This window comes from Vidua macroura, chromosome 23 (genome assembly GCF_024509145.1).
Source record: "Vidua macroura isolate BioBank_ID:100142 chromosome 23, ASM2450914v1, whole genome shotgun sequence".
Lineage (NCBI taxonomy): Eukaryota > Metazoa > Chordata > Aves > Passeriformes > Viduidae > Vidua > Vidua macroura.
Window position 1 is genome coordinate 6,781,340 of NC_071593.1, and position 25,168 is coordinate 6,806,507.

Sequence of the window (25,168 nt, forward strand, 5' to 3'; positions counted from 1 at the left end):
TCATGGGGAACGGGATGGGCTGGGGGGAACCGGGATGAGCTGGTGGGGAACGGGATGGGATGGGCTGGGGGGCGAGTGGGGATGGGCTCGTGGGGAACGGGATGGGCTGGTGGGGAATGGGGATGGGCTGGGGGGCGAGCGGGGATGTGATCGTGGGGACATTGGATGTGCTGATGGGGACCGGGGATGTGCTTATGGGGAACTGGGATGTGCTCGAGATGTGCTCACTGGGATCTGGGATGTGCTCATGGGGATCTGGGATGTGCTCATGTGGAACTGGGATGTGCTCATGTGGATCTGGGATGTGGGATGTGCTCGGGATGTGCTCATGTGGATCTGGGATGTGCTCATGTGGAACTGGGATGTGCTCATGTGGATCTGGGATGTGCTGATGGGGACCTGGGGTGTGACCACGGGAGTTGGGGATGTGCTGATGGGAGTCAGGATGTGCTGATGGGAGGGAACTGGGACGTTGTGCAAACATCAAACCCCTCTGGAGCCCTGTGCTTCCCCTCGGCTGCTCCTCAGCTCTCCAGCTGTGCTGCCTGCGACTCAGTTGGATGAAAGAAATTCATAGTAATAATAAAAAACATAATAATAATATTGTTGTATTGATTTCAGCTAAGAAAACACATAAAGCAGGGGCCACAAGAGGTGCTCCCAGGCTGGGAGAGCTGGGAATGTTAAAAACCTGGAGAAGAGAAGCTCCAGGGAGACCTCAGAGCTCCTTCCAGGTCTGAAGGGGCTCCAGGAGAGCTGCAGAGGGACTGGGGACAAGGGACGGAGTGGCAGGACACAGGGAATGGCTTCCTTGGAGTGGAATTCCCAGAGCAGCTGCCCCTGGATCCCTGGAAGTGTCCAGGGCCAGGTTGGAGCACCCTGGGTGGGAACTGAATGATTTTTGAGGTCCCTTCCAACCCAAATCCTGCCAGCACAGGGCGTTCCAGGCAATCCCAAACCATCTAGTTCAGGCTGGAAGGATGGGTCAGAAACAGCTGAGAGGAAATAACAGCTCCAGGGACAGAAATAAACCAAGAAAATGGTACAACACAAAGGCTGCAGATGTTCTCAAAGCCTGTAATCTGTATTTAAAACTCCTCCTGGCACACTCAGCTGCAATGTCTGGATGGGCAAGGACCTCAAACCAGCACGAAGAGACACCCAACTCGTGGGCAAAGCAGGGAGAGGGAGGGAAAAATCCCTGGAGAGGAAAATTCCCCTGATGCAAGTCTGGGAATGGCACAAGCCAGGCAGCTTTCAGGGCAAACAGGCTCTTCAAATGGAAGTGATGAATCTCAGCCCTGGAGGGGAGGGGGATTTCCAGTCCCTGGCCTTGTGCAGGCAGGAGCTGCTCGTCTCCATCCCTGCTGGTGATGCCTTAGGATCTTAACTTCTATATTTTTAATATATTTTTAATATTTTTAAAAATATTTTATATGTTATATATTTATATATTTTATGATTATATATTATATCATAAGTAGATATTTTTATTTTTTAATAAATTCTATTTTAATATATTAAATATATTTTAATATATTAACTATATATTCACTGTATTATTATATTATAATATATTATTATATTATATTATAATATGTTATTATATTATAATATATATTATAATATATAATATATAATATAATATAATATAATATAATATAATATAATATAATATAATATAATATAGTATAATATAATATAATATAATATAATATAATATAATGTATTATTATATTATTATACTATATTAAATATATTCACTGTATTTTAAATATATTTAATATATTTAATATATTTAAAATCTATTCAATCTATTTAAATAGATTTTTAATATATCTAAATTCCACGTACAGTGTAACTTACTGTCTTCCCATTTTGGGCAGACACAGCAATTCCTCTCCAGGCCTGGCAATCAAGGACACCTCACTGCCTCAGGCCCCCAAAAAAAAGTTAAACAAGAACGATTTTGGGGGGAGGAAACTTGGAATAAATCCCTTCATTACCTGAAGCTGTAATTGGGAGATTCACCCCCAATATGCAAATGGACCAAACTTATAAAAATATAAAAACCTGTGACTCGCTGTCCATTTTTTGGGGGGTTTTATCTGCCCTAAATGTACCTGAGGGCCCTTCAATAAACAGAATTGCTTTTAATTCTCCTAATTTTGTCTCTTCTCTTCATTCTGGCCTCTGTTTTTGGGTAGCACAAAAAGGCATCGCTGGAGGCACCACGGGATAGAAAAGGTTGGTTTTTCCTCACAAAGCCAGAAACCACAAGAGCTCCTTCTCCTGGGCCAGGGCTAATTCCTTCCCCTGAATTCCTCAGAACACTCCAGCCTCTGATAACGCTTAAATAATTCAGATTTTTGCTCTCACTCTTGGCTGTGGCCGACAAATCAAGGTCTGGGTACAAGAGCCTGGTCTAGAGGTGAATTTTGGCTGTAATTTCTGTGCAAAAATGGCATTAAAAATGGCATTAAATGTCAAATTTCACCTCATTTCACTTCTGGGAACTCAGATGGAAATGAGAGCCTGCTCTGGAGGTGAATTTTTGCTGTAATTTGTGTGCAAAAATGGCATTAAACATAATTTCATTTCTGGGAACTCAGATGGAAATGAAAGCCTGGTCTGGAGGTGAATTTGGTGCTAATTTGTGTACAAAAATGGCATTAAACTCAAATTTCACTTCTGGGAACTCAGATGGAAATGAGAGCCTGGTCTAGAAGTGAATTTTGGTGCTAATTTGTGTACAAAAATGGCATTAAACATCAAATTTCACTTCTGGGAACTCAGATGGGAATGAGAGCCTGGTCTGGAGGTGAATTTGGTGTTAATTTCTGTACAAAAATGGCATTAAACATCAAATTTCGCCTCATTTCCCCACTCTCCTGTCCGTGGCTGGGTGAGGCCTCCTTGTGACATCTGCCAGGCCGCCCTGGGCCTCTTGCTTCACTCGCGGCTTCAGTTTAGGTGTAGAATTTTCTTTAAAAAATGGGATTTCCACGTCGGGCCCTGGTCTCAGTTCACAGAAAGTTCATCTCAAGCCACCAGTGAACGATGCGGTCGCTGCTGCCGCGTCTGTGGTGCGGGGTGGGCGGAAGATCAGGATTAATTAACCTTAATTAGCCACACCACATTTTGCTGCCTGTCCTGTGGCAACAGAGTTCGTCTGAGCTGGACCCACAAATCCAGATGTGCTCCTTGCCCGCGTGATTCCCGCAGATTTATCCCCAGCAGCAAATCCACTGCCTGTGGAAAATTCTGGATTAAGGAGGGGCAGGATTGGTGCCAATGCTGCTGCTGGTTATGGAGTTTTACCCTTGGGATGGGCTTGTTCTTCCTGCCTGGAAATCCTGCCTGGAAATCAAGGAGTGGTTTGGATTGGAATGTTGAAATTCAGGAATTCCTGCCTGGAAATCATGGAGTGGTTTGGACTGGAAAGCTGAAATCCAGCTATTCTGGAAATCAAGGAATGGTTTGGATTGGAAAACTGAAATTCAGGAAATCCTGCCTGGAAATCATGGAGTGGTTTGGACTGGAAAGCTGAAATCCAGCTATTCTGGAAATCAAGGAATGGTTTGGATTGGAAAACTGAAATCCAGCTATTCTGGAAATCAAGGAATGGTTTGGATTGGAAAGCTGAAATTCAGGAAATCCTGCCTGGAAATCATGGAATGGATTGGATTGGAAAGTTGAATTTCAGCTATTCTGGAAATCAGGGAATGGTTTGGATGGGAAAGCTCAAATCCAGCTATTCTGGAAATCAGGGAATGGTTTGGATGGGAAAGCTCAAATCCAGCTATTCTGGAAATCAAGGAATGGTTTGGATGGGAAAGCTCAAATCCAGCTATTCTGGAAATCAAGGAATGGTTTGGATGGGAAAGCTCAAATCCAGCTATTCCAACCCCATGCCTCGATCAGGGTCACCTTCCACCAGGCCAGCTTGCTCAGCCTGACCTCGAATGTTTCCAGGGATAGGAATATTTCCAGCCAAACCCCTCTGGGCAATCTTTGACACTGTTTTAACACCCTCATGATAAAACCTTCCTCCCTGACACGACCAGCTGCCCCTGAGGTTGCCACAACCCACCCGAGCTGGCGTCACAGCCAGCTCAGCCCCGAGCCACGCCTGTCCCGAGCGTCCTCTGGGCCTCACCCTCACCCGAGGAGGAACAGAAAACATTTCCTTCATGGAAAGGGCCACTGGATATTGGAATGGGCTGCCCAGGGAGCTGCTGGAGTCCCCATCCCTGCAGGCTTTTAACGGCGTGCCAGGCCTGGGTGCCCAGGTGGAGCTGGCTCACGGGTTGGAGCCGATGGCTTCACTTTGAAAAGGACGTGGAGGGGCTGGAGGGTGCCCAGGGGAGGCCAGCGAGGCTCCCAAAGTGTGAAAATGGCTCCTGGGGAACAGCTGAGGAAGCTGGGTTTGGTCAGGCTCGAGAAGAGAAGGCTCAGGGGAGCCTCAGCACTCACAAGTCCCTGACAGGAGGGGCTCTTCAGGTGGGGGCTCGGCTCTTCTGCCGTGCCCGCAGCGACAGGAGGAGGAGAGGAAGCTGAGGCAGGGGAGATTCCCATCAGACACTGGAAAACTTGGGGTGCTCAGGCTTTGGAACGGCTGCCCGGGGAGGCGGTGGGGTCCCCAGCCCCGGAGGGGCCTCTGGGTGCTGCGGTTTGGGGGTGCTGAGCTGGGCCCCAAGCGCCCTCCAAGGCTGAGGGTTCCTGGGGTCTCCGAGCTCCTTCCCAGCCTGGCAGAATCCACGGAGCTGGGGACAGGGGACGCGCCCGTGACTCCCACCCAGCACAGCCGGGGGGCCGGGGGTGGCCGGAGGGGCCAGCGCTGTGTCCGAGCTGTGTCCGTGAGGTGTCCGAGCTGTGTCCGAGCTGTGTCCATGCTGTGTCCGGTGTGCGGGAGGGAGTCAGTGCTGTGTCTGTGCTGTGTCTGTGCTGTGTCCATGCCGTGTCCGTGCTGTGTCTGGTGTGTGGGACAGGGTCAGCGCTGTGTCCGTGCTGTGTCTGTGCTGTGTCCGTGCGGTGTCCGTTCCGTGTCCGTGCTGTGTCCGTGAGGTGTCCGTGCTGTGTCCATGCTGTGTCCGAGCTGTGTTTGTGCCGTGTCCGTGCTGTGTCCGGTGTGCGGGAGGGAGTCAGCGCTGTGTCCATGCTGTGTCCATGCCGTGTCCGTGCCGTGTCCGTGCCGTGTCCGTGCTGTGTCTGGTGTGTGGGACAGGGTCAGCGCTGTGTCCGTGCTGTGTCTGTGTGGTGTCCGTTCCGTGTCCGAGCTGTGTCCGTGCTGTGTCCGTGCTGTGTCTGTGCCGTGTCCGTGCCGTGTCCATGCTGTGTTCGTACTGTGTCCATGCTGTGTCCATGCCGTGTCCGTGCTGTGTCCATGCTGTGTCCATGCTGTGTCTGTGCTGTGTCTGTGCTGTGTCCGTGCCGTGTCCGAGCTGTGTCCATGCCGTGTCTGTGTGGTGTCCATGCTGTGTCCGTGCCGTGTCCATGCTGTGTCTGTGCTGTGTCCGAGCTGTGTCCGTGCTGTGTCCGTGCTGTGTCCGTGCCGTGTCCATGCTGTGTCTGTGCTGTGTCCGAGCTGTGTCCGTGCTGTGTCCGTGCTGTGTCCGTGCCGTGTCCATGGTGTGTCTGTGCTGTGTCCATGCTGTGTCCGTGCTGTGTCCATGCTGTGTCCATGCTGTGTCCATGCTGTGTCTGTGCTGTGTCTGTGCTGTGTCCGTGCCGTGTCCGAGCTGTGTCCATGCCGTGTCTGTGTGGTGTCCATGAGGTGTCCGTGCCGTGTCCATGCTGTGTCTGTGCTGTGTCCGAGCTGTGTCCGTGCTGTGTCCGTGCTGTGTCCGTGCCGTGTCCATGCTGTGTCTGTGCTGTGTCCGAGCTGTGTCCGTGCTGTGTCCGTGCTGTGTCCGTGCCGTGTCCATGCTGTGTCTGTGCTGTGTCCGAGCTGTGTCCGTGCTGTGTCCGTGCTGTGTCCGTGCCGTGTCCATGGTGTGTCTGTGCTGTGTCCATGCTGTGTCCGTGCTGTGTCCATGCTGTGTCCATGCTGTGTCCGTGCTGTGTCCGTGCTGTGTCTGTGCTGTGTCCATGCTGTGTCCGTGCTGTGTCCGTGCCGTGTCCGTGCTGTGTCTGTGCCGTGTCCATGCCGTGTCCGTGCTGTGTCCATGCTGTGTCCATGCTGTGTCTGTGCTGTGTCCGTGCCGTGTCCGAGCTGTGTCCATGCCGTGTCTGTGTGGTGTCCGTGCTGTGTCCATGCTGTGTCCGTGCTGTGTCCATGCTGTGTCCGTGCCGTGTCCGTGCTGTGTCCATGCTGTGTCCGGTGTGCAGGACGGGGTCAGCACTGTGTCCGTGCCGTGTCCGGTGTCCGGTGTCCGGTCCGGTTCTGTGCGCGGCCCCGCGGGAGGCGGGCCCGCGCTGTTCCCGGTGCCGTGTCGGTGCTGCGGGCGGCGGATCGGAGCCGTGGCGGGGCTGTACCGGGGGCCGTCCCCGCTACTGCGGGAGGCGGGCCCGTTCCGTGTCAGCGCCGTGGCGGTGCCGCGAGGCGGGCCGGGGCCGGGGCCGGGGCCGGTGCCGGTGCTGTGCCCGGTTCCGCGGGAGGCTGGGCCGTTCCCGGTGCTATCCCCGGTTCCGGAACGGTGCCGAGGGAGGCGGGCTGGTGCCGTAGCCGGTTCCGCGGGCGGCTGAGCCGTTCCCGGTGCCGTAGCCGGTTCCGCGGGCGGCTGAGCCGTTCCCGGTGCCGTAGCCGGTTCTGCAGGAGGCTGGGCCGCTCCCGGTCTATCCCCGGTTCCGTGGGAGGCGGGCCGGTGCCGGTGCCGTGCCCGGTTCCGCGGCAGGGAGGCGGGCCGGGGCGGGGGGCGGGCGCTGCCCGCGCGTCTCGGAGCCGGCGGGCGATGCGCTTCCTCCGCTGAGCGCAGCGCGGCCGAGCCGGCAGGATGACGGTGGAGTTCGAGGAGTGCATCAAGGACTCGCCCCGGTTCCGGTAAGCGCAGGGGCTCCGCGGCCGCCCCGGGAATGGCTCGGGAAAGCGGGGGGGGGGGGGACGGAAGGACGGGCAGGGCCGCGCCCCGGCAGAGGGACCGGGCCCGGGAGGGGCCGGAGCCGGGGCCCAGCGCGCTCAGCCGGGGATGCGCCGGGCCGCAGGCGTTGCCCTGCCGTGCCCGCATCCCTCCCGCATCCCGGCTTCCCGTTCCCCGCGGCCTCCCTTCCGTGCCCCCCGTCCCCGCAGCCCTCCGTGTCCCGCATCCCGCCCTCCCCCGCCGCCTTCGGGGATGGAACAATTCGGGATTCCTGGCGCTCGCCAGCGCCCGGTCCCGCTGGGAGCGCGCATCCCCGGCTGCGGAGCGCGCTCATTTTCCATGCGCTCACATCCCCATCTCTCGGAGGGCGGATTTTTTTTTTTTTATTATTTTTTTAATTTTTTTTTTTTTTTTAAGCGGTCTGGGAGGAATCTGGGCTGTGACAACAAAGGCTCCGGCTTGGCTGTGCTCGCATCCTCCTCAGGCCGCTGCGGAGCGCCCGGGGCTGGCGGGGAAGGGAAGGGAAGGGAAGGGAAGGGAAGGGAAGGGAAGGGAAGGGAAGGGAAGGGAAGGGAAGGGAAGGGAAGGGAAGGGAAGGGAAGGGAAGGGAAGGGAAGGGAAGGGAAGGGAAGGGAAGGGAAGGGAAAGGAAGGGAAAGGAAGGGATGCTCCGGGCGCTGCCGCTCCCTTGTGCCGGGAGCATCCCGGCTGCGTGTCCCGAGGGGCTCGGCTCTGCTGCTGCTGCTGCCCGGGGAGGAGCCGAGCTCCCGCAGGGAGCGATCCCCGCCGCCTCTGCGCCGCCTGCGTGAGCCAAATGCAGACAAAAGCCGGGCAGGAGCGACCTGTGTGTGCAGGGGAAGGAGTTATTGGGGGGGGTTTTCTGCTTCCTGCAGATGGTCCGTGCTGTTCCTTCTCGGAATCTTGTGTTTATTAGGGAAAAAAAAAAAAAAAACAAAAAAAAACAACCAACCCGACAAACCCCAAACCAGCTCGCGTTTTGTTTAGAAATGGTTTCTTAACCATTTAATGGTTTTTCCGGACCGCTCCGTGCAGAAGCGTCGCGGCGCTCCGTGGCCCAGGCTGGGCTGCCGAATTGTCGCTTTGGTGGCCGCGTGTGGCCGCGGAGCTGACCCGAAGCAGCCGGGCGAGCGCGGCTCCGTCATTGCCGCGGCTGCGTGGGGGGGTTGTGGGGAGGGTCCCGCCGCGCGTGGTTTCCCTGGAATTCTGCAGGAGATCCCGCTCTTCCTGCTGATGGGCAGTGCCAGCTGAGGTGACAGCTCCGGAGTCACGGAGTCATGGGACTTGGCCGTGAAGTGAGGCAGGAAATGCGTTCATCAGTCCTCTGCTCACTCAGCATCCATTAGGATTTATCCGCCTTTTTTTCCCTTTTTCTTTTTTTTTTTGTCTGGCATTAGGATTTATCCACCTTTATTTCCCTTTTTTTGGTCTGCCATTAGGATTTACCCACCTTTATTTCACTTTTTTTTGGTCTGGCATTAGGATTTATCCACCTTTATTTCCCCTTTTTTTTTGTCTGCCATTAGGATTTATCCACCTTTTTTTTCCCTATCATTAGGATTTATCCACCTTTATTTCCCTTTTTTTTGGCTGTCATTAGGATTTATCCACCTTTTTTTCCCCCTATCATTAGGATTTATCCACCTTCCCCCCCGCCTTTTTTTGGCCTATCATGAGGCTTTATCCACCTTTATTTCCCTTTTTTTCCCCACCTATCATTAGGCTTTACCCATTTTTCCCCATTTTTCCCCCCTATCCTTAGGCTTTACCCACTTTTTCCTTTTTTTTTCCCCCATATCATTAGGATTTACCCACTTTCCCCCTATTTTTCCGCCTGTATCATTAGGATTTACCCACTTTTCCCATTTTTTTGCACCTATCCTTAGGCTTTACTGACTTTTTCCCATTTTTTTGCACCCATCCTCAGTCTTTACCCACTTTTCCCCTTTTCCCCCCCTGTATCATTAGGATTTACCCAATTTTCCCATTTTTCCCTTAGTCTTTACCCACTTTCCCCCTTTTTCCCCCCTATCCTTACTCTTTACCCACTTTTCCCCATTTTTTTCCCACCTATCCTTACTCTTTACCCACTTTTCCCCCTTTCCCCCCCCATCCTTAGTCTTTACCCACTTTTCCCCAATTTTTTCCCCCATCATTAGTCTTTACCCACTTTTCCCCAATTTTTTTCCCCTATCCTTAATCTTTACCCACTTTTCCCCATTTTTTTTCCCCTATCCTTAGTCTTTTCCCACTTTTTCCCCTTTTTTCCCCCCATCATTAGGATTTACCCAATTTTCCCATTTTCCCCCCTATCCATACTCTTTACCCACTTTTCCCCCTTTTTTTCCCCCTATCATTAGGCTTTAGCCTCTTTTCCCCATTTTTTTGCACCCATCATTACTCTTTACCCACTTTCCCCCTTTTTTCCCCCTATCCTTACTCTTTACCCAGTTTTCCCCATTTTTTTCCCCTATCCTTAATCTTTACCCACTTTTCCCCAATTTTTCCCCCCTATCCTTACTCTTTACCCACTTTTCCCCATTTTTCCCCCCATCCTTAGGCTTTACCCACTTTTCCCCTTTTTCCCCCCTGTATCATTAGGATTTACCCAATTTTCCCATTTTTCCCTTAGTCTTTACCCACTTTTCCCAATTTTTTCCCCCTATCCTTACTCTTTACCCCCTTTTCCCCCCTGTATCATTAGGATTTACCCAATTTTCCCATTTTTCCCTTAGTCTTTACCCACTTTTCCCCAATTTTTCCCCCCATCCTTACTCTTTACCCACTTTTCCCCATTTTTTCCCCCCTATCCTTACTCTTTTCCCACTTTTCCCCCCTTTTTCCCCCATCTCTCATCCCCCCCCCGTGCTGCCCATCCACGTGAGCCAGAGCTGTGACCTCAGTGTCCAGATGTCTGTCCAGATGTTTGTCCCACATGGCACTGCCCCTTTTCCTGCTGCCGTCAGCGCTGATGGATGCCTTCATTTATTTATTATTTTAAATTAATTTATTTATTCTCTGCGTGTCTGTGGGCTCCGGGCCAGCTTTTTTAGCATGCAGGCAGCATCACTCTGCTCTGCCACAAAAACAAACGCAGCTCTCAAAGCTGGACTTTTACCAAAAAACACTTATTTAAGCCTGGAATTATGAAGTGTTTTCCCCCCCTGGCCAGACAGAGGCTGCCTGTGAGAGGGAGAACAAGAGCTGGGGCTGGAGAAAGGAGCTTGGCTCTTTCGGGAGGGTTGGAGGATGTGCAGAGGGGGAATATTTAAATTGTGAGCGCCTCGAGGAGTGGGAAATCCTGGGGGTAGAAAGGGAAAAAAAAAAGGAATTGAGTTGAAATATTCAGGGTTTACACCTTGAATATTGAGAATTGCTGATGTCAGAAGGGAAAAAAAGAATCAGGTTGAAATATTCAGAGTTTACAGGTTGAATATTGAGAAATGCTGATGTCAGAAAGAAAAAAAAAGAATCAAGTTGAAATATTCAGAATTTACATCCCAAATATTGAGAAATGCTGATGTTGGAAGGAAAAAAAAAAAACCCAGTTGAAATATTCAGAGTTTACAGGTTGAATATTGAGAAATCCTGACATGAGAAGGGAAAAGAAGAACCCAGTTGAGTTATTGAGATTTACATCCCAAATATTGAGAAATGCTGATGTCAGAAGGAAAAAAAAAAGAGAATCAGGTGGAAATATTCAGAGTTTACACCTTGAATATTGAGAATTGCTGATGTCAGAAGGAAAAAAAGAAGAATCAGGTTGAAATATTCAGAATTTACAACGCAAATATTGAGAAATCCTGAAGTTAATAGGAAGGAAAAAGGATCAGGTGGAAATATTCAGAGTTTACAGGTTGAATATTGAGAATTGCTGATGTCAGAAGGAAAAAAAAAGAATCAAGTTGAAATATTCAGAATTTACACCTCAAATATTGAGAAATCCTGACATGAGAAGAGAAAAGAAGAACCCAGTTGAAATATTCAGAGTTTACAGGTTGAATATTGAGGAATCCTGAAGTTAATAGGAAGGAAAAAGAAGAACCCAGTTGAATTATTCCGACTTTACAGCCCAAATATTGAGAAGTGCTGATGTCAGAAGGAAAAAAAGAAGAATCAGGTTGAAATATTCAGATGTTACAACGCAAATATTGAGAAATCCTGACGTTAATAGGAAGGAAAAAGAATCAGGTTGAAATATTCAGAATTTACACCTCAAATATTGAGAAATGCTGACATGAGAAGGGAAAAGAAGAACCAAGTTGAATTATTGAGATTTACATCCCAAATATTGAGAAATGCTGATGTTAGAAGGAAAAAAAAAAAGAATCAGGTTGAAATATTCAAAGTTTACAGGTTGAATATTGAGAAATGCTGATGTCAGAAGGAAAAAAAGAAGAATCAGGTTGAAATATTCAGAATTTACAACGCAAATATTGAGAAATCCTGAAGTTAATAGGAAGGAAAAAGGATCAGGTGGAAATATTCAGAATTTACACCTTGAATATTGAGAAGTGCTGATGTCAGAAGGAAAAAAAAAAGGATCAGGTTGAAATATTCAGAGTTTACACTTTGAATATTGAGAAACTCTGATTTTAGAAGGGAAAAAAAAAATCAAATTGAATTAGTCAGAGTTGACACCTCAAATATTGAGAAATGCTGATTTTAGAAGGAAAAAAAAAAAAGAACCAAGTTGAAATATTCAGAATTTACACCCCAAATATTGAGAAATCCTGATTTTAGAAGGAAAAAAAAAGGAATCAGGTTGAAATATTCAGAATTTACACCTCAAATATTGAGAAACTCTGACATGAGAAGGACAAAAGAAGAATCAAGTTGAAATATTCAGAATTTACAGGTTGAATATTGAGAAATGCTGAAGTCAATAGGAAGGAAAAAGAATAACCAAGTTGAATTATTGAGATTTACAGCCCAAATATTGAGAAATGCTGATTTTAGAAGGAATAAAAAAAAAGAACCAAGTTGAAATATTCAGAGTTTACACCTTGAATTTTGAGAAATTGTGATGTTGGAAGGAATGAAAAAGAACCAATTTTAATTATTGAGACTTTACACCCCAAATTTTGAGAAATGCTGATTTTGGAAGGAAAAAAAAGGAATCAGGTTGAAATATTCAGAATTTACACCTCAAATATTGAGAAACTCTGACATGAGAAGGACAAAAGAAGAATCAGGTTGAAATATTCAGAATTTACAGGTTGAATATTGAGAAATGCTGAAGTCAATAGGAAGGAAAAAGAATAACCAAGTTGAATTATTGAGATTTACACCCCAAATATTGAGAAATGCTGATTTTAGAAGGAATAAAAAAAAAAGAACCAAGTTGAAATATTCAGAGTTTGCACCTTGAATTTTGAGAAATTGTGATGTTGGAAGGGGAAAGAAGAACCAAGTTGAAATATTCAGCCTTGTGGAAGAGGCAGAAATTTGATTTTTAAATGAAATTAAAATTTTAATTTTGAATTAAAAAGAAAATTAAAAATTGACTTATTAAAATTAAAAAAGGAATAAGTTAAAATTTTAAAAAAGGAAAAAAAATTTAAAATTAAAAAAAATTTAAAATTATTTTTTTAAAAAATATTTTTTTTAGAATTCATTTTTTAATTTTTAAAATAAAAAAATTAAAATTAAAATTAATTAAAAATTTTAATTTTAAATTTTTTTTAAAAAAATTGATTTTTTAAAATTTTTAAAAATTAAAAAAAATTAAAATTAAAAAAAAAAAAAAAATTAAAAAGTTTTCCCATCCCAGTGTAGGAATTATTCTCTTTTTCCAGAACACCTCCCAGAGCAGATTGGTGCCATTAACAAAAACCCGATTAAAACCCTCCTCATAATTAACATAATTAACTCATAATTAATTCGCTCTGCGTCCAACCTTATAAATCCCATTTCCCACAAGGAAAATTCGCTTTATTTTGAATGTTTGCAGTCCCGTGATTGAAATGTTACCATTTAAAATGTTTAAATTAAATTAAAATTAAATATTAAAATGGAAATATTTCAGTGTTCACCTGTGGCTCAGCTCCAGCTTGGCAGCTGAAGCGGATTGGAGAGGCGTGGCTGCAGTGCCAGTAAAAAATTTAAATTTTAACTTTAAATAATTTAAATTTTAAATGGATTTAATTGCCTGCCAGGACCTGTTCTTGCCCCACTAGAGAGAACTTTTATCTGCTTTTTATCTGCTTTTTATCTGCTTTTTTCTTGGCTTTTCTCTCCCACCAGGAGGTTGGCAAATCGAGGAAACCTTTTATTATTATTATTATTATTATTATTATTATTATTATTATTATTATTATTTTTGTTTTTTTTTTTTTTTTTTTTTGTGGGAAATGGATTTAATAGAGAATTCCTAAAATCTTAGCCTAGTGTGTGGAAAAATTGGATTTAAAATGTGGAATAGGGCGGAAAATGGTGAGGGAGAAATGGAATTAAAGCTTGGCAGAAGGCTCACCCGGTGTGGGTTTGTATGCAAAATTTGAGATAAATTTGATTTTTTAAATGCTGTAGAATAGGATATTTTTAAGAGAGAAATGGAATTAAAGCTTGGCAGAAGGCTCACACGGTATTTGTATGCAAAATTTGGGATTAGAAATTTGATTTAAAATGTAGAACACAAATTTTGTATGTAAAGTCTGAGATAAATTTGATTTAAAATGTGGAATAGGACAGAGAATGGTGAAGGAGAAATGGAATTAAAGCTTGAGAGAAGGCTCACACGGTGTGGGTTTAAATTTGATATTTAAAATATTGTAGAATAGGATATTTTTGAAAGGGAAATGGAAGTAAAGCTTGGCAGAAGGCTCACACGGTAGTTGTATGCAAAATTTGGGATTAGAAATTTGATTTAAAATGTAGAACACAAATTTTGTATGTAAAAAATGAGATAAATTTGATTTTTTAAAGCTGTAGAATGGGACATTGTTGAGAGAGAAATGGAATTCTTAAAGCTTGACAGAAGGAACACATGGTGTGGGTTTGTATGTAAATTTTGAGATAAATTTGATTTAAAATGTGGAATAGGGCAGAAAATGGTGAGGGAGAAATGGAATTAAAGCTTGACAGAAAGCTCACACGGTGTGGGTTTGTATGTAAAATTTGAGATAAATTTGATATTTAAAATATTGTAGAATAGGATATTTTTAAGAGAGAAATGGAATTAAAGCTTGGCAGAAGGCTCACACGGTATTTGTATGCAAAATTTGGGATTAGAAATTTGATTTAAAATGTAGAATACAAATTTTGTATGTAAAGTCTGAGATAAATTTGATTTTTAAAATGCTGCAGAATAGGATGTTTTTGAAAGGGAAATGGAGTTCTTAAAGCTTGACAGAAGGAACAGCTGGTGTGGATTTGTATGTAAAATTTGAAATTAGAAATTTGTTTTTTAAATGCTGTAGAATTTTGTAGATTTAAAAATCTAAAATTAATAATTAATAATTTAAAAATTTTGTAGAAATTTCATTGTTGAGGGAGAAATGGAATTAAAGTTTGGCAGAAGGCTCACACGGTATTTGTGTGCAAAATTTGGGATTAGAAATTTGATTTAAAATGTAGAATACAAATTTTGTATGTAAAATTTGAGATAAATTTGATTTTTAAAATATTGTAGAATGGGACATTTTTGAAAGGGAAATGGAATTAAAGCTTGGCAGAAGGCTCACATGGTGTGGGTTTGTATGCAAAATTTGAGATAAATTTTATTTTTTAAATGCTGTAGAATAGGATGTTTTTGAAAGGGAAATGGAATTCTTAAAGCTTGACAGAAGGAACAGCTGGTGTGGATTTGTATGTAAATTTTGAGATTAGAAATTTCATTTAAAAAATGTTACAGACCAGGACAAACATTATTCAAAGAGAAATAGAGCTGGAAATGAGTTTTAACAGAACCTTACGGACAAGGCTGGGTGACTTTAGAGAGACAGAACTGTGGAAGGTGCACTGAGTCTTGATGCACAATTCTAAAATGATGACGGGTAATTCATAATTACCATCATCATTACCATAATTATGAATTACCCTTCATAATTTTGGAATTACGGTGCAGAGTGATGCATGATTCTAAAGTTATGAAGGGTAATTTTAGATTATTGACTTTGAGGTATGTACAACGTAGTGTAGCTAAGACTGATAAGAAAAGAAATGCTTATAATGTAATTAAGAAACAGTTAATTTCTGATTTCAGTAGCGTGAATTATAACAGCTGTATTGTCTCCCCGAGTGACCCAGCTTTGGGAAGGGACATTTTGGAGGGGATTTTCACCAGCCTCACGTGCTTTGTGTGCTCTCTCTCTCCCCCTCCCTCCTTTTCCTTCCCCTTTTTTCCCCCCTGAGCTGTGGGGCTGGAGAAGCAGGAAATCCAGGAGTGGGGGTTTGGTGTAAATGCAGGTGAGCCCGGGGGGAGGAAAAGTCTGACTCCAGCTCAGAGCCTGAATGATTTCTTTATTATAACTATGCCATAACCCATGAATATACTATTGAAATGAGATACTAAACTACAAACCTGCTTTTCTAACTCCCAAATCTAACCCACAACTCATGACCCTCTCTGAGAGTGCAGCCACAGGTGGGTTGGGTTGGGTTGGGTTGGGTTGGATTGGGTTGGGTTGGGTTGGGTTGGGTTGGATTGGGTTGGGTTGGGTTGGGTTGGGTTGGATTGGATTGGATTGGGTTGGGTTGGGTTGGATTGGATTGGGTTGGGTTGGATTGGGTTGGATTGGATTGGGTTGGGTTGGGTTGGGTTGGGTTGGATTGGATTGGATTGGGTTGGGTTGGGTTGGATTGGATTGGGTTGGGTTGGATTGGATTGGATTGGATTGGATTGGATTGGGTTGGGTTGGGTTGGATTGGATTGGGTTGGGTTGGATTGGGTTGGGTTGGGTTGGGTTGGGTTGGGTTGGATTGGGTTGGATTGGATTGGATTGGATTGGATTGGGTTGGGTTGGGTTGGATTGGATTGGGTTGGGTTGGATTGGGTTGGGTTGGGTTGGGTTGGGTTGGGTTGGATTGGGTTGGATTGGATTGGGTTGGATTGGATTGGATTGGATTGGGTTGGGTTGGCCACCAGGCTCAAACAATCCTCACCAGAATCCAACCAAGCATCACCCCAGGGAAACAATCCTCCAAGCACATTCCACATGGGAAAAACAAGGAGCAGGAATAGAAATGGTTTTCTCTTTCTTCCCTCTGTGCTCCTCTGTGAGAAATCCTGAGAGAGAAGGCTGTGCCTGCCCCAGGGGTTGGTTTTTTAGCGGAATGCTCAGCGTGGGGGATGGAAATCCGGGCGTCCTGCGGGGCTGAATCCTCTTCTGGCCTGGATTTGGTGCTGGAGCTCTCCTCTGCTCAGCCCCAGTTCCTACAAGGCCAGCTTTGTTCTGCCTTCAGCCCACAGAGGATGCTTTATTTTCCTCCAGACCCTCATCCCTGCTTCCTCCTGATGATCCCCCCTTCCTTCACCCTCAGCTCAGTGCCCCGAGGAGGAGCACGGGCAGAATTCCTGAATTTTCTGTGAGCCTGGGAATGCAGGAATGCAGCAGGACAGGGATGCTGGTCCTGCAGAGGTGACTCAGGGGCTCGGAGGGATGTGACAGGCAGCAGGAAATCTGGGAATGGGGGAAATGTGGGGAAGGGGAAAAGGAAAAGGGAAAAGGGAAAAAGGAAAAGGGGAAAAGGGAAAAGGGGAAGAGAAAAGGAAAAGGGAAAAGGGGAAAAGAAAAGGAAAGTGGAAAGGAAAAGGGAAAAGAAGAGGAAAAGGGAAAAGGGGAAAAGAAAAGGAAAAGGGGAAAGGGGAAGAGAAAAGGAAAAGGGAAAAGGGGAAAAGAAAAGGAAAAGGGAACAGGGGAAAAGAAAGTGGAAAGGAAAAGGAAAAAGAAAAGGAAAAGGGGAAAAGAAAAGGAAAGTGGAAAGGAAAAGGGAAAAGAAGAGGAAAGGGAAAAGGTGAAAGGAAAAGGAGAAAAGAAAAGGAAAATGAAAGAGGGGGAAAGGAAAAGGAGGGAGGAGGAGAGAGCACACAAAGCACGTGAGGCTGGTGAAAATCCCCTCCAAAATGTCCTTTCCCAAAGCTGGGTCACTCATTTTTCACGTGGGGATGAATTCCACAGGCACATTCCCCTGCAAAGTGGGATTGTACCCAGCCCCTGAGAGGAATAAATCAAAATAAGGGATGAGCAGTTGTAGGATTTCCATTCATGCTCCCCCAGCAGCCCCACAGACTCTCACCCTTTTAGGAAAGGGTTGTGGCACTGGGGAAAAATAAATAAATAAATGTTTTTGCACCTCTGGGAGGGCACCAAATTGTCACTTGTCACCCGATGGCACCCAGCTCTGCCAGGGCAGGGGAAGGGGCAGGGGCAGGGACCTGCTTGGTGCCACTTCAGGGCTGGGTTTGGCAGAAAATTCCTTTTCAGCCCCAAACAAAGCGAGCCCAGAGGTTGGGGAGCTGCAGCTCCAGCCAAGGCCCAGAGGAGGGAGGGAAGGGGAAAAAAAATTGAAAAAAAAAAAGAAATAAAGAGCATTTAGTGCTGGAAGAGATCCCTGCAGGAGGAGGGGAGCTCCTCTGGGCTGGGGAAGTCTCAACAAAAGCTGCTGGAGCTGCTCCAGCCCTGTGGGTAAACGGATGCCACCGAGGTCACTTGGGGAGAAGGCACAACTGTTTGAGGCAATTTTTTATTTTATTTTTTTTTAAATTTAAATCCATTTTGCTCGTCAAAGAAAGCAAACAAATGTCGTCCGAAGGGTCTCGTGGCACATAATGAGTCTTTCTTCAGCTCAGGAAAAGAATGTTCCTGTGTTCAGTTTCCCCGTGGCTCCAGGCCTGCGTCTCTCACTGGGGTTTCCTCAAAGCATCCTTGGAGATGTGGGGCTAAAATCAATCAGCCCTGCAGCTGTGCTGGTCTGCTGCAAAAAAATAAAAAAAAAAAAAGGAAAAAAAGAGAAAAAAGAATATTCAGAGCAGAGAGGACGGTGGGGATCCATCCAGGGATAAATTCCTGCAGTGAGATCAAGGTGGGAGCTTCAAAAAATAAAAATATTCAGAGCAGAGAGGAAGGTGAGGGATAAATTCTTGCAGGGAACTTTGAAAAAATAAAAATATTCGGAGCAGAGAGGAAGGTGAGGGATAAATTCCTGCAGTGAGCTGAAGGTGGGAGCTGCAAGAAATAAAAATATTCGGAGCAGAGAGGAAGGTGAGGGATAAATTCTTGCAGTGAGCTCAAGGGTGGGAGCTGCAAAAAAATAAAAATATTCAGAGCAGAGAGGAAGGTGAGGGATAAATTCTTGCAGGGAAATTTGAAAAAATAAAAATATTCAGAGCAGAGAGGAAGGTGAGGGATAAATTCCTGCAGTGAGCTCAAGGTGGGAGCTGCAAAAAATAAAAATATTCAGAAAATATTCAGGAAGGTGAGGGATAAATTCTTGTAGTGAGCTGAAGGTGGGAGCTGCAAAAAATAAAAATATTCAGAGCAGAGAGGAAGGTGAGGGATAAATTCTTGCAGTGAGATCAAGGGTGGGAGCTGCAAAAAAATAAAAATATTCAGAGCAGAGAGGAAGGTGAGGGATAAATTCTTGCAGTGAGATCAAGGGTGGGAGCTGCAAAAAAATAAAAATATTCAGAGCAGAGAGGAAGGTGAGGGATAAATTCCTGCAGGGAACTTTGAAAAAATAAAAATATTCAGAGCAGAGAGGAAGGTGAGGGATAAATTCCTGCAGTGAGCTCAAGGGTGGGAGCTTTGAAAAAATAAAAATATTCAGAGCAAGGAGGAAGGTGAGGACTCATCCAGGCCTGGAAGGGGTTCCAGAATAAAATAAGCAGAATAAATTCCTGCAGGGAGCCCAGGTGATTTCTGAGCAGTGATTTCTGTCAGCTCCCTGCCCCTCCATGACCATTAAACACGGCTGGGCAATGGTTCCTGGGGGAATCCAGCCCCGGCAGGAGCCCAGCTCAGCCCTGGAGCTCAGGGGTGGCTCTGAGGGAGCAGAAAGGGACAAGAACTGGGTTAATTAAAGAAAAAATGGGGAGTTCTGAGGGCTCGGACGTGGGGGTTTTGTGGTGGGGTCATGGCTGGGTTTGGGATGGAGGAAAATCCCATTTGGAGCAATAATCCCCCAAAATAACCAAACCCCATTCGGTTCTGAATGGGGGAAAAGCTGAATTTTGGGCTTTTTGATCTTGGCAGGGCTGAAATGGAGCTCGGGCCTGCACAGAGAGCCTGGGGATAAAAGCAAAGCTGGGTATTTCTGCATTTTCCTCAAGAGAATTTGGGATTTTGTGGTGCTGTGGGGTCATTGCTGTGCCTGGGATGGAGGAAAAACCCCTTTGGAGCAATTATCCCTGAAATAACCAAACCCCCTTTGGTTCTATGTGGGGGAAAAGCTGAATTTTGTGCTTTTTGATCTTGGCAGGGTTGAAATTGAGCTCAGGCCTGCACAGAGAGCCTGGGGATGAAAGCAAAGCAGTTCTGGGTGTTGTTTCTGCATTTTCCTCAAGAGAATTTGGGATTTTGTGGTGCTGTGGGGTCGTTGCTGTGTTTGGGATGGAGGAAAATCCCATTTGGAGCAATTATCCCTGAAATAACCAAATCCCATTTGGTTCTGAATGGGAGAAAATCTGAATTTTGTGTTTTTGGGCACAAAAAGGCTTGGCAGGGCTGAAATGGAACTAGGGCCTGCACAGAGAGTCCTGGAAAATATGGAGATACGAGCAAAGCTGGGTGTTTCTGTGTTTTTCTGAGGAGAATTTGGAATTTTGTAGTGCTGTGGGGTCATTGCTGGGTTTGGGATGGAGGAAAAACCCCTTTGGAGCATTAATTCCCAAACAACCAAACCCCCTTTGGTTTTAAATGGGATAAAACCTGAATTTTGTGCTTTTTGGGCTGAAATTGAGCTCAGGCCTGCACAGAGAGCCTGGGGATGAAAGCAAAGCAGTTCTGGGTGTTGTTCCTGCATTTTCCTGAGGAGAATTTGGGATTTTGTGGTGGTGTGGGGTCATTGCTGTGTCTGGGATGGAGGAAAAACCCTTTGGAGCAATAATCCCCAAAATAATCAAACCCCCTTTGGTTCTGGGTGAAGGAATAACTAAATTTTGTGCTTTTTGGGCACAAAAAGGCTTGGCAGGTCTGAAATGGACTTTAGGCCTGCACAGAGAGTCCTGGAAATGTGGAGATAAAAGCAATGCTGGGTGTTTCTGTGTTTTTCTGCGGAGAATTTGGGATTTTGTGGTGATGTGAGGTAATTCCTTTGCCTGGGATGGAGGAAAATCCCCTTTGGAGCATTAATCCCCAAAATAACCAAACCCCCTTTGGTTTTAAATGGGATAAAACCTGAATTTTGTGCTTTTTGGGCTGAAATGGAGCTCGGGCCTGCACGGAGAGCCTGGGGATGAAAGCAAAGCAGGTTCTGGGTGTTGTTTCTGCGTTTTTCTGAGGAGAATTTGGAATTTTGTGGTGCTGTGGGGTCATTGCTGGGTTTGGGATGGAGGAAAAACTCCTTTGGAGCATTAATCCTCCAAAATAACCAAACCCCTTTGGTTGTCAATGAGAGAAAAGCTGAATTTTGGGCTTTTTGGGCTGAAATGGAGCTCGGCCTGCACAGAGAGCCTTGGAAATGTGGGAATAAAACCATATCTGGGTATTTCTGCATTTTCTTCAAGAGTATTTGGGATTTTGTGGTGGTGTGGGGTCATTGCTGTGCCTGGGATGGAGGAAAAACCCCTTTGGAGCATTAATCCCCAAAATAACCAAACCCCCTTTGGTTCTGAGTGGGGGAAAAGCTGAATTTTGTGCTTTTTGGGCACAAAAAGGCTTGGAATGCAGCAGGGCAGGGATGCTCATCCTGCAGAGTTTTTGTTTGCTCAGAAATCTTCGTTCTGCTGCTCTGGATCCACCCCAGAGCTCTGGGGAGGAGGCAGCCAGACCCACCTGCCCTCTCCAAATCCTTTTTTTTTTTTTATCAAACTGAGAAAAAAAATACTTTTTTTTTTTTTTTTTTCACACCCCCCTGACAGACCAGCCGTGGGAATTCAGAACTCTGACCTTGCTGCTCTGCTTCCCTTTCCTCCCAAAATTTGGGAAGCTGCTCAAGCTTTTTTTTTTTTTTTTTTCATTAGGAAATAATTTGCTGTGATTTCTGTCAGGATTTCCCCTCTGGCCTGCACCGAGGGGTGGTGGAAATTAGAAATGCTCTCAGTGCAGCTCTTCCCCCTCTGTTTTACACCCAGAGAAATCCTGGAGAAATCCAGATGTTCCTGGGGAGGTTTGGCTGGGAATTGCCAAAGAGAATCTGGGGGGAAAAACCTGTTATCATTAGATCCATGACATCAGGAGTGCATTAGGAGGGCTAAGGAAGGATTTCATCTTTAAGCCATTAAATCCTGGAGTAATTGAGGTTGGAAGAAACCTCTGGAGGTCATCTAATCCTAACGACCTTCCCCAAGTAGCTCCTTGGTGCTGCAGGAGCTTGGGGCTGGCTGCTCGTGGAGGAAAGCACTCAGTCAACTCAAATACTTGATTAAATTCCAATTCCCAATTCTTAAAATCTGAGCAGAAATGAGACGAAATAGAAGAAGAAGAAGAAATGGGGATTTTGTGTGCATTTAAAAAAACCTCATATTTTTGCCTGAAAACTGCCAGATTTTTGCAAAATAAAAGTCAAGTGAACACAGCAAGCAACAAAACCCTGAAATCTTACTCATCCTGCTTCAAAGCCTTGTCTAAACATCCACCTCCAGCATCTCAGGGAAGGGTGGGAGCTGTAAACTGACATTTAACAAGTTCCAGACAGGGACTGGGGCTTTGTAAAATCGTTCTGAGCGCTGCTGCCAAAGGCAGAGCTGAGTTTGGGCACGGAAATGTCTTCACCTCGGAGAAAAGTTAATTCAGGCCTTGTGTACCTGCTTAAATCTCTGTGAAAAATGGGAAAAACCAGCTCCAAGCAGCAGAAATGTCTAAGTGAAAACAAGATTTGGGCATTATAACGAAATCTCTGTGGGAGAGGAGCTGGAGCTGATGGATTCGAAGAAAAATTCAAATTTTTGAGCAAGCTCTGAGAGGAAGAAGAAATTTTTCAGCAGGCCTGAAAAAAAACCAAACCAGAAAAGAAAATAACGAAGAGGGAGATGATTTTGGTGTCACAGTGTCTGAATTTCTGCTGTTCCACCTGGATTTTCCTGCAGGAAACTCTCTTGCTCACACTGGCACAGCCTCCCACACCTGCACCCCAGAGAAAACACGATGGAAGGTGATTTAGGGGATTTGTTCCTGCTTAAATGTGAGAAAAATGGGAAAAAACAGCTCCAAACACCAGAAATGTCTAAGTGAAATCAAGATTTGGGCATTATAAAGAGATCTCTGTGGGAGAGGAGCTGGAGCTGATGGATTCGAAGAAAAATTCAAATTTTTGAGCAAGCACTGAGAGGAAGAAGAGATTTTTCAGCAGCCTTTAAGAAAGAGAAGAAAATAACGAAGAGGGAGATGATTTTGGTGTCACAGTGTCTGAATTTCTGCTGTTCCACCTGGATTTTCCTGTGGGAAACTCTCTTGCTCACACTGGCACAGCCTCCCACACCTGCACCTCAGAGAAAACATGATGGAAGGTGATTTAGGGGATTTCTTCCTGCTTAAATCTCTGTGAAAAAATGGGGAAAACCAGCTCCAAACACCAGAAATGTCTAAGTGAAAACAAGATTTGGGCATTATAAAGAGATCTCTGTGGGAGAGGAGCTGGAGCTGATGGATTCGAAGAAAAATTCAAATTTTTGAGCAAGCTCTGAGAGGAAGAAGAGATTTTTCAGCAGGCCTGAAAAAAAACCAAACCAGAAAAGAAAATAACGAAGAGGGAGATGATTTTGGTGTCACAGTGTCTGAATTTCTGCTGTTCCACCTGGATTTTCCTGCAGGAAACTCTCTTGCTCACACTGGCACAGCCTCCCACACCTGCACCCCAGAGAAAACACGATGGAAGGTGATTTAGGGGATTTGTTCCTGCTTAAATCTCTGTGAAAAATGGGAAAAACCAGCTCCAAGCAGCAGAAATGTCTAAGTGAAAACAAGATTTGGGCATTATAAAGAGATTTCTGTGGGAGAGGAGCTGGAGCTGATGGATTCGATGAAAAATTCAAATTTTTGAGCAAGCACTGAGAGGAAGAAGAGATTTTTCAGCAGCCTTTAAGAAAGAGAAGAAAATAATGAAGAGGGAGATGATTTTGGTGTCACAGTGTCTGAATTTCTGCTGTTCCACCTGGATTTTCCTGTGGGAAACTCTCTTGCTCACACTGGCACAGCCTCCCACACCTGCACCTCAGAGAAAACACGATGGAAGGTGATTTAGGGGATTTCTTCCTGCTTAAATCTCTGTGAAAAATGGGAAAAACCAGCTCCAAACAGCAGAAATGTCTAAGTGAAAACAAGATTTGGACATTATAACGAGATCTCTGTGGGAGAGGAGCTGGAGCTGATGGATTTGATGAAAAATTCAAATTTTTGAGCAAGCACTGAGAGGAAGAAGAGATTTTTCAGCAGGCTTTAAGAAATCAAACCAGAAGAAAAGAAAATAATGAAGAGGGAGATGATTTTGGTGTCACAGTGTCTGAATTTCTGCTGTTCCACCTGGATTTTCCTGTGGGAAACTCTCTTGCTCACACTGGCACAGCCTCCCACACCTGCACCCCAGAGAAAACACGATGGAAGGTGATTTAGGGGATTTCTTCCTGCTTAAATCTCTGTGAAAAAATGGGGAAAACCAGCTCCAAACACCAGAAATGTCTAAGTGAAATCAAGATTTGGGCATTATAACGAGATCTCTGTGGGAGAGGAGCTGGAGCTGATGGATTCGAAGAAAAATTCAAATTTTTGAGCAAGCACTGAGAGGAAGAAGAGATTTTTCAGCAGGCCTGAAAAACAAACCAAACCAGAAGAGAATAAAATAACGAAGAGGGAGATGATTTTGGTGTCACAGTGTCTGAATTTCTGCTGTTCCACCTGGATTTTCCTGTGGGAAACTCTCTTGCTCACACTGGCACAGCCTCCCACATCTCCATGGTGCCCACAGCCATCTGTGGAGAGATTTCAGTCAAGATTAGAAATCCAGTTTATTCCATTATCCTGCAGCAAAACCAGGAGACCCCAACCACTGCAAGCAGCTCTTTATTACCATTTCTCCATTAAGAAATTGCTGGGAGGGAACAAAAAAAAAAAAATCCCTTTATCCCAAGGACAGGGACATTTTAATGATGAGTTAAATCCCCTCCACACTCCTTAGCTCCCAAAAGGGGCAGTAAATGAATTATTCTTTACAAAACCTAACATGAACCTCAGGTAAGGTGATAAAACAATTCCATTTTAATTTATTTTTTTTAGTGACTTAAATACAAGTGGCTTTAAAATCATTTTTACAAGCTGGTTTTCCCTGGGTTTCTCCCACTTATTCCAAATTTTGGGGTGAGCCAGCAATTCCCAGGGGGAGGAAATCAGCAGGGGAATGGAGATGTCTGGAAAGGGAAGCAGCAGGAGAACACAGAGCTGGTGATTTGAGAGCTGAACATTTTCTGGCTGCTCAGGGTGGTTGAAAGGACAGGTAGCAGAAAATATCAATTCCTGCAGCAGTGCCAGCAGCTCAGATCCGTGTGGAATTAGCGTAACGCTTGCTATAAATAGATTTATCTGGGCCAGGGCAAAGCTCGGCTGCTTTTGCACAGAGTCACCTCCAAACAAAGCAGCTCCTCTTCTGCCCCAGGGATTTCCCAGGAGATTTTTGGGGATGATCCCACTGAGGATGCAGAGGTTGCACGGAACCGACCTCTCCCTTTCGTGGCAGCCGAGCTCACAGGAAAAAAAAAAAAAAACACCTTTGCCAAAAAAGCTCCTTTGCCAAAAAAAAGCTCCTTTGCCAAAAAAGCTCCTTTGCCAAAAAAAGTTCCTTTGCCAAAAAAAGCTCCTTTGCCAAAAAAAGCTCCTTTGCCAAAAAAGCTCCTTTGCCAAAAAATCTCCTTTGCCAAAAAATCTCCTTGCCAAAAACCCTTTGGGGCTGCGCTGCCGTGGCCGGGCACCGACCCCGGGAGAACTTGGAGGAGAACGTGGGGATTTTGTGGTGGTGTAAACCCCTATGGAGCATTAATCCCCC

The 25,168-nt window shown here is 45.5% G+C and overlaps 1 protein-coding gene across 1 annotated transcript in view; it reads left to right on the plus strand.

Moving 5' to 3' along the window:
- Positions 1–6,901: 6,901 nt before the first annotated feature.
- ACAP3 (ArfGAP with coiled-coil, ankyrin repeat and PH domains 3) overlaps positions 6,902–25,168 on the plus strand; it is a 68,488-nt gene continuing 50,221 nt past the window's right edge. Inside the window, 1 exon segment of the mRNA XM_053997502.1 lies at positions 6,902–6,982. Coding sequence (XP_053853477.1) covers positions 6,936–6,982 — 47 coding nt within the window. The 5' untranslated portion in view covers positions 6,902–6,935.